Here is a 9471-nt window from a genome sequence, read left to right as displayed (position 1 = left end):
GGGGGGTTGTGGCCGATATATCGATAATTTTCATAAAATGTGCCAAAGGGGGAACAATATTGAAGTTGAAGGAAGGAGTGAATCCCGAACGCCACAGTGTGTGTGATTACCGTGTGATTCTTCAGATAGAGGGGATGATCAATCATAGGTTGTTTCTGCGGAGATTAAGGAGGCAAATTATGGAAGGCCTCTTTATTTCAAAGAATTATTATAACTTATAAGGGTGTTAGAAAATTCTACTTCATGCAATAGATTATGTCCATCTGATCTCGTTCTAGTTCTATGAAGAAATCTCACAATTTCCGTTCCGTAGACTACTATAAATGAAAGTTCACGACAAGGGTTTCCTCAAGTCTAACCTCGTGAAATGATGTAATCAAACGCGACATGAAATATGACAATGATGCTGCTAACATTCCGAAAAGGAAGGACGTGTGGTCCATGATTCACGGAAGCGCACAACTCAAATCGTCACACCTCTCAACCAAGAAAAATCTCGAATCATCCACCGTGTTTAATATGCCCGGTGTGAACAATTTGAACCCTAAAATGCTATCATGTCTGAATTAGTCGTTTGAAGTAATACAGTAATTTTCTCCCACTGTTCATCTCATTTGGAGCTCTCTTTGACGTACGTAGGTGTTAGTTGGGATTTAAATTTTAAGCTTGCGCGAGCTATAGAGCTGAGTCACGGTTATTATAGCCACTACCAAGGTCTAGGCTCACTTCTCCAAGGTAAAGATCATTGTTTTACTTTTCCGGCGACTCTCCACCACCACGTCACTCGACCCATGTGTCACGCCCACGTGGGGCACCCCTTGTCTACCTCGGCGTAGCGTTAAAGGATCGTCTGGTTAAGCAATACTTGTTACAAGCTCAGGTGTGTATGAAACATCATGATGACAAAACATGTGAGAACACAATTTTAAAAGGCAATCAAGTTTATATGAAGCTAAAGTCGTATGTGTGAAGTTCTGTAGCCTCGCGTGCTTGACACAAATTGACCTCCGTTTTCTAGGGCCTTTTCGTGTTCGAGCTCATATTGGCCAAATCCCTTACATATCGGTCTGATTGAGGCTTTGTTCATCCATCCGTTTTTTCACGTCACGCAACTCCAAAGCTTTGAAACCGGGTGTGTTTGCCTCCCCATCTTCACCTTCACACTGATCCAATTTGTGATCCATGTGCAAATTCTCGACACTCGTCATGAAGTTAAAGCTAATCGGGTCATGAGACAAGTTTTGGTGTGTCGATCTAGTTTTCACACGGATTCCAAGGAGACTGTGAAGAATTGCAAGATTGGTTCCAATGTGACCCCGCTTGCGGACAATCCGAAACGCAAGGAGGAGGGAGTGTTAGCACCACTACTACTATTGGACCTAAAGCCCAAAAGTATCTCTACCCATCATCGAAGAGGGCCCAAGATCGTCGCAAAGAGAGACAGAAGAAGCAAACATAATCGCTGGTCCGGAGTGGGTGAACATGCTTGCGGCAACATAAGAAGCTCATGATCCAAGGAAAATCGTCGTGCAAGATCGTTAACAAACTGGAAAAGGCAGTGACCACCTACCCCGCGCTCGCTCTCAACACTACCCCTCATCTTCCCATTTTGCACACTCATGGCTGTATGCAGACCTCATATCCTGAATCCTCCACGAGTGAACCGATGGAAGAGCCAACAGAGAGCACCTAACATCTTCGACATAGGTGTTAGTTGGGGACTTCCGATTTTTAACTCACACAAGCTATAGTAGATCTTAGGCCTCTTTTGGTTCATAGGATATTGATATATATTTTTGCGAACGAATATGAATATTATAGGAATAGAAAAATTATAGAAAGAGAGATGCCATGTATGTCAAACCCTACAGAAAAAGAGATGCTATTTGATGCATAGGATGTGAACTTTTTCATTGAGTCAAGTCAGTATTTGTTCTTCTTTGAAACGTGGACGATTGATTAAAAAAAAGATTCATACCTACATAGTAGGAATATAAAATACATTCCCACAAACCAAAGAACTCCAAAGAAAATTTTCATTTGCTATTCTACAAAATTCCTGTAAACTCTTAGTATTTTTTTTACACGTGCTTGTAAGGTACTCCAGGTCCACTTTCTCCCTCCAACAGTGTTGCGTCCATCCCCAGCGCCAGCGAGCGAGCAAGCAACCCCGGCGACTCTGCACCACCACGTCACTCGACCAACGTGTCACGCCCACGTGGCTTCCCCCGTCCACCTCGGCGGCCGCGTTAAAGGAGTGTCGCGTCGCCCCGCCCCGCCCCGCCAACGAAGCGAGCGTCGGATCGCCGTCTCCCTCCAGATCTCCGGAGACCCCCTCCCCACTCCCCTCCCATCCCCCCGCTCCCATTCCCCCCACCCGGCGGCGAGTAAGCAGAGGCGGGGCCGCCCGCAGCGAACCCTAGCCGCCGCCCGCCCGCCTCCAGCCGCAGCCGGCGCCGGCGCGACGGTCGGCGGGAGATCTCGACGAGGGAGGGAGATCCAGCAGGGCCATGGCCAGCTCCGGCATCGCCTACCCCGACCGCTTCTACGCCGCCGCGGCATACGCCGGCTTCGGCGGCGCCGGCGCCCCCTCCGCCGCCGCCATCTCCCGCTTCCAGAACGACGTCGCCCTCCTCCTCTACGGCCTCCACCAGCAGGTGACGACCTAGGCCCGGCCCGCCGAAATGGCGGGGATCAGGGATCGGGAATTCGGTTTGGTGCTGACTGACCTCGTGGTTTTCGTTTCGGCGCAGGCGACGGTCGGGCCCTGCAACGTGCCCAAGCCCAGGGCGTGGAGCCCCGTGGAGCAGAGCAAATGGACGAGGTTGGTGACCCCCGGATTCCATCGAGCTTACCACATGCCGCTGCAAAGGCCGCAACCCCTACCTAGATGCAATTTTCCTATATATGCCGCAACTCCTCGCTAGTTTCGTAGTTTGGCATTTTGGAACAATTATCAATCCATAATATAGATAGATGCTAGAACGCGTGAGACCAGCGACATGCCCAGTGAACACCAATTTAGCAATTGCCATGCGCGCACGCTTGAATCGCTGCTGCTTGCTTAGTCATACCCTTTGTGTTTTCAGCTGGCATGGGCTTGGAAGCATGCCGTCCGCGGAGGCGATGCGTCTCTTTGTCAAAATACTGGAGGTATAGCGAGTTACGCGTTGCTCTTCAGTGTGTTGCGCCTGCGGTAGTGTTGTATTGACACATTGATGTTATGGTGGCAGGAGGAAGATCCTGGATGGTACTCTAGAATCCCCGAGTTCATCAACCCTCAGCCTGTAGTAGATATTGAAATGCATGTAAGTCACATCAGATAACGTACTTGGGTACATATATGATATATCCCAAGTATATATTTCTTCTCTGTTGTTTGTCTGAGTATTCAGAATCCACCTTATATCCTTGAACTTGTTGGTTTATTAAATAAATTATCTGTATTTCGTTTTACAAGAAACCAAAGGAAGAGCCGGACATCGTACCTTTGACAAATGGAACTGGAACATCATCAATTCCAGAACCAAAAACCATTTCTGAAAACGGAAGTTCAGTGGAGACACAAGACAAAGTTGTTATTCTGGAAGGTCTTAGTACTGTCAGTGCTCACGAGGAATGGACTGCATTGTCTGTTAGCGGCCAGCGGCCTAAACCCCGCTATGAGGTGAGCCATGTGTTCCCTTGCCTTTTTATTTTCAAACTTGTAGGGTTATTACCCTATCTTTTGTTTCTGTTTACTATATTTACTTTTGTAGCATTGATGTGAATTTTGGCTGCTGCAGCATGGAGCAACTGTTCTACAAGACAAAATGTATATATTTGGTGGAAACCACAATGGCCGTTATCTTAGTGACCTTCAGGTTTGTGAAGCTAACTGTGATAATGCAGCATGTCATATGTATGCGTTCTAATTTTTTGTTAGCTTGGACATGGAGGCATACGAACAAATTTTGTTGCATATTTGTCACCAAATCATCATCAACCAATTGTTTTTGTCTGTACACACTGCTCTCAGAATTAGTGATTCATTTTTATTCATAATTCCTAAGCTAAATGATCTTACATAAAATTCGTGCGGTGCTGAAGCATGCCCTGTAACAATTCCAGTCATCTTTGCTTCTTTATGCAAATAATCCTTATGCTCTTAGATTGTTATTATTGTTCAATTGAGTATGTTGTAACAATGCATGGGGACAACGATAGGTTTTTCTACAGAATTAAGTAACACCGACTCAATGCTTCTTGTTTTTCTTTGCCACAATTTGTGCCAACCGCAGGTTTTGGATCTGAAGAGTTTGACTTGGTCCAAGATTGATGCCAAATTGCAAGCTGGAACATCTGATTCAGCTAAAACAGCACAAGTCTCTCCATGTGCTGGCCATTCTTTGGTAAATTTTACACAAATATGTAATAGCTGCCGCTAATGAGTATCTTCCACCTGATGCTAATCCCCCATTACCACTTTGTAGATATCATGCGGTAACAAATTCTTCTCTGTTGCTGGGCATACAAAAGATCCATCTGACAGCATTACAGGTTTGCTAAAAGTCACTTTTCAGTCTGCATAGCGCTGTGATGTAATCATATCTAACATCTGTGAATATTTGTTGATGTTGTTACTATGTTTTTGGTGCTTTTATGCTAGTGAAGGAATTTGATCCACATACTTGTACCTGGTCGATTGTCAAGACTTACGGAAAACCACCGGTAATAATTTTTTTCAACCCATAGATCTCTCTTATCCTATTATATCAGTTATAATTGGAATGACATATTTGTTTATTGTTTCACTGTCCTTTGATAAGCATGTCTTAATGGTTTCTTCAATTGGCATATACCTTATTTTATCCGAGAGTTTACTTTAGTTTAACACAGTATGCTGTGCCTTAAGTAAGGGCTAACACACAATTATATGTGGTATAGTTAAGGTTCAAGAATGGTGAGTTATGTGCAGTTCTAATTTTCTCTGGCAACTATGAACTTGGGTTGATCATTATAATAGCCTTCAGCTCATGTTCTTTTAACTTTGTGGCCAAGTCCAGAGAAGTCTTCGATTCGTTCAAGCTGAATACTTGCAATCTGCAACATAGTCCAAAGAGCATGCTCTCAGCTTTGGAATTATGGAACATATTGCATATAGTTGCATAGATGTATACAATTGTTGGGGGTGACCAATTCATTCGTAGCTTATGCGGTAGTTTTTGTTCAGTGTTAGCGTACCAGTATCAAACTTGAGGCCATCTTTTACATCATCAAAATATATGTATCATGTTTACAAGAAATATTTTGACTCGGTCCATTTATGATACTAAGTGAGGGCATTTTATATTTTGCACCAAAATCCAGAGTATAATACTAAGTTCATGGCCATGTCTAGTTTTATTGTTGCAATAATTCTCCGGTGCTTGCTGAGATGACACAAACACCCTTAACCTTAAGTGAATGAATGATACAAAATCTTGCTAAATACTAAATTGGCTAATTAGTTATTTAAACTATATTACTTATGCGGATTTCATCTGCTGCAGGTTTCTCGTGGAGGTCAGTCAGTGACTCTTGTTGGAACAACTCTAGTCGTGTTCGGTGGCGAAGATGCAAAGCGATGTCTTTTGAATGATTTGCACATTCTTGATCTTGAAACCATGACATGGGATGATGTGGATGCAATGTGAGTACTGGAATCTCTATAGATCTCTCATGCATAATCTTTGTGATATGTACTGTTCATTTGGTGACATTGTTAGCTTCATCGTATCTGAACTACTGTTAAGTGCTACTAAAATTTAGTTGGAACACATAGGTCCTTGTGTGCATTTGTTGCCTTTCAAGTTATTTTATTATGATTGAAGCTTCTTTTCCTAGTGAGATGCTCCATAAACTTAGCTTAAAAGCTGTTCAAGTAGATTACTCTTCATGTTAAATAGTTCTGAACTGAAGCGCTTAGTTGGATTATTACTGGTTTACTACTTATTTTTTCTCAATTAGATGGGACTGATAGAAGTACTAAATTGATTGAAAGAGACAAATGAAATGAAAGGGAAAAACAGAGAAGGCATATTGGATGTGAAATTTGAATCTTGTTCTGGACATCGAACTTGATATTACCATATTTCTGGATTCAATGTATTCTAATGTTTGCTTTATGTTTTAGAGGCACCCCTCCTGCTCCTAGATCAGACCATGTTGCTGCTTGCCACGCTGACCGCTATCTTCTAATTTTTGGCGGCGGATCTCATGCGACATGTTTTAATGACCTACATGTCCTTGATTTGCAGACGGTAAGAACAAATTTCTTGCTGGGACTCTGAAGATTAATTCATTGCCTGTGATTGTTAAGTTCTAATGTTAGAATCGCAGATGGAATGGTCAAGACCCAAACAGCAGGGCCCGATTCCAAGCCCACGAGCTGGTCACGCAGGTGCAACTGTTGGAGAGAATTGGTACATTGTTGGTGGTGGCAATAACAAAAGCGGTAGGTTTTTAAGTGTCTGATCTTATGTACATTCCGGCTCTACTCGTACGATATTAGAAAAACCCTAGATTGCCTCAATAGGGATACGCGTATCAGTATTGGGGTGATACAGATACGTAAATACGTCATTTCTGAAAAGTGCCAATACAAGGATACGTTAGACTATTGTTGAAAACAATATAAAAATATGTTAACAATTAAACATCAAGCCATTTACCATATATTTAGTCAGTGCAGTCCATTAGCTTCTGTCTTCTTATCCATGATTCCAACAAAAGCAAGAACCAACAGATACGCTAGTTGCTGGAAGTATCGGTGTTTTCTTGGATAAATCTTTATGGCTTTCAGTCTATATTTGTATGTTCATATTACTAGTAGATTTTTACTTCCTGAGATCCCCAGTTTAATTTGTTAAGTGCTAATTGGAGGTGCTGCAGGAGTTATGGGAGGCACAGTTTCCTTAAACATTCCCTGCATATAGAACCAAAACAATTCCTTATGCACCCCAAAACTAACTCAGCAGTTGAATATGCTGAATTTAGGTATTGGCTTGCAACTTGGAGCATGATTGGTTTGCTGCCAATATTTGGCTAGCCAAATGTTGGCATTGCCAAATATTGGCAATACCACAACTTGCTAAATATTGGCAACTTTATGTGAGATAGGCAAGACAACTTGGTAACCAACCAATTAGTAGGCCAATTTTTGGCACCAAACCAATTATGCTCTTGGTCCCTCACTTACGAGATGGTTTCTCACATTATGTTGAGAAATCACGATGTCACATAACCTCGGAAAGTATTCTGCAAAATCTCATTCAAATCCACAAAACATTTGTTAAAAAAAATCCACAAAACAATGGCTCAAGCACTTCTCGTCTTGAAAATGCAAATTGTATTGTCTTATTATTTTCCTTTAAGAGGATTAAGATAACACACATCTTTGTTAATGCTATGGAATTGTGATGAGTAGCCATTGTATCACTCATCTTTGTTAACATCTGGTTCTTGTCAAGTCAATACTTCTGTTGCAGTTAGGCAGCGTTTTCGGGCCGTCAATTTTAAGTTTACCTTTAGTTTATGTTTGCATTTAGTGATCTCATGCATTTGTCCTTGCAGGTGTCTCCGAAACACTTGTGCTTAACATGTCAACTCTGGCATGGTCGGTTGTTAGCACTGTAGAAGGACGTGTTCCTCTTGCCAGTGAGGTATTCCTCTTGAACAATTTGTTAATGTTGAAATGATTTTCTTTTGGTTGGTAACATTTACATCCTATTATTTTTAGGGCATGACTTTATTGTACAGCAATTATAGTGGAGAAGATTATCTCATTTCTTTTGGAGGATACAATGGACGGTATAGCAATGAGGTAACTGGCATTTTATTAATCTACTCTGTTCCGATTTACTCGTCGTGGTTTTAGTTCAAATTTCAAAATTTGAACTAAAACCACGACGAGTAAATCGGAACGGAGGGAGTATATGCCTGGAAATCGCTTTCAAAGTCTCAATCTTTTGTTTTCCTCTGCTGGACAGGTGTATGCTCTTAAACTTAGTGTAAAGTTAGATTTGCAGTCAAGCACAAAGGACCAACCCACCTCAGATAGTACGTCTAGGGTGCTGGAACCTGAGGTTGAAATTTCTCAAGATGGGAAGATACGGGAGATTGCCATGGACAATGCTGATTCGGTAATGTTTCTCTCTAATATCTGGAACTACCTGGAGGTGCCTATGTTGACCTAACTTGAATACAGCAGAAAGCATTTGTTGAATCTCGGTTACTGTAGAAATGCCGTTTGTACAAATTTAAACTAGAGGGTGCAGCTATTTTTTTGGGTACATATGCACATTCAACATTATTTGATACAACTTTCTGTTATTTGGAAGATGTACTTGAAACTGACTATACGTCATTGTGTTGTGCTGTGTTTCAGAAAAACAGAAATGATGAAGCAAATGAACAACTTTTGGCAGCCCTTAAAGCTGAGAAAGACGAACTAGAGGCAACGCTTAACAGGGAAGGACTGCAAACTGTACAGCTTAAAGAAGAGATAACTGAAGCAGAGGCCAGAAATGCTGAGCTGACAAAGGCGAGTCTTGTTTTCTATCTTCCAGTTGCTCAATTTCTGCCCCTACGTACGGCATAGTCAGTTTGTCTGTCCTTTTGTCCTGCATATACAGTCTTTGAATCAATCAAGCTATGAGTTTTAGTTTGTATATGCACAGTAAATAAGAGAAGTCTAAACCAGTAAACGACCTGTACTGTGTGGATCCTTATTTTTGCGCATCTATGTGTGTAAAACCGTGTAGGAACTTCAAGCAGTCCGTGGGCAACTTGCCGCAGAGCAGTCGAGATGTTTCAAACTGGAGGTGGACGTGGCGGAGCTGCGGCAAAAGCTCCAGAGTCTGGATGCGCTGGAGAGGGAGGTGGAGCTCCTTCGAAGGCAGAAGGCGGCTTCCGAGCAGGAGCAGGCGGCGCTGGACGCCAAGCAGAAGAAGCAAGCTGGCTCGGGCGGCGTGTGGGGCTGGCTTGTCGGAACCCCTCCAGACGACGATGATTCCGAGTCGTCGTGATAGGGCAGGCAGATTCGTTCATTCATGCTTCTTTCTCCTTCTTTACCCCCATACATATATATACTATATATATACACAGGCAGCGATCAGTTGGTATACTTGCTTGTACTCTACATTAATTCTATTCTACAGACAAACGTACTACTACTTGCCATTCGATGATTTGTCCGCCCGGCAATTTCTTCTTCTCTATTTCATTTGAGGACCAAGCAATAATCTATGTGTGTGTTTCCTTGCGATGATTGAGCATTAGTTATCTGGTAAATACGCAATTTCATTAGGATGTTTGTGTTTCGGCACAAATTTCTCACTGGTCCGCTCTGATGATTAGAGTCTTAATCATCAGGGTCCTCGCATCGAAGTTGTCGTTTTTTCACTTATTCTTTTACATAACGGTGCCCTTGAATATGCATCGTGACGTAAG

General features: G+C 42.5%; 1 protein-coding gene across 1 annotated transcript; it reads left to right on the top strand.

Moving 5' to 3' along the window:
• The first annotated feature begins 2369 nt into the window (after positions 1 to 2369).
• LOC119312694 (acyl-CoA-binding domain-containing protein 6-like) lies at positions 2370 to 9244 on the top strand. The gene is made up of 17 exons (XM_037588445.1): positions 2370 to 2657; positions 2754 to 2824; positions 3090 to 3153; positions 3234 to 3308; positions 3461 to 3667; positions 3786 to 3863; positions 4281 to 4391; positions 4473 to 4539; positions 4649 to 4710; positions 5532 to 5671; positions 6155 to 6281; positions 6361 to 6475; positions 7594 to 7682; positions 7760 to 7843; positions 8010 to 8162; positions 8408 to 8563; positions 8784 to 9244. Exons 1-17 carry the CDS (start codon positions 2511 to 2513, stop codon positions 9045 to 9047), a joined length of 2010 nt encoding a protein of 669 aa, XP_037444342.1. The 5' UTR covers positions 2370 to 2510; the 3' UTR covers positions 9048 to 9244.
• The last annotated feature ends 227 nt before the right edge of the window (positions 9245 to 9471 follow it).

Source organism: Triticum dicoccoides, chromosome 5B (genome assembly GCF_002162155.2).
Source record: "Triticum dicoccoides isolate Atlit2015 ecotype Zavitan chromosome 5B, WEW_v2.0, whole genome shotgun sequence".
NCBI classification, from domain to species: domain Eukaryota; kingdom Viridiplantae; phylum Streptophyta; class Magnoliopsida; order Poales; family Poaceae; genus Triticum; species Triticum dicoccoides.
The sequence above is the reverse complement of the archived record's forward strand: the minus strand, read 5'-3'. Positions and strand labels throughout refer to the sequence as shown.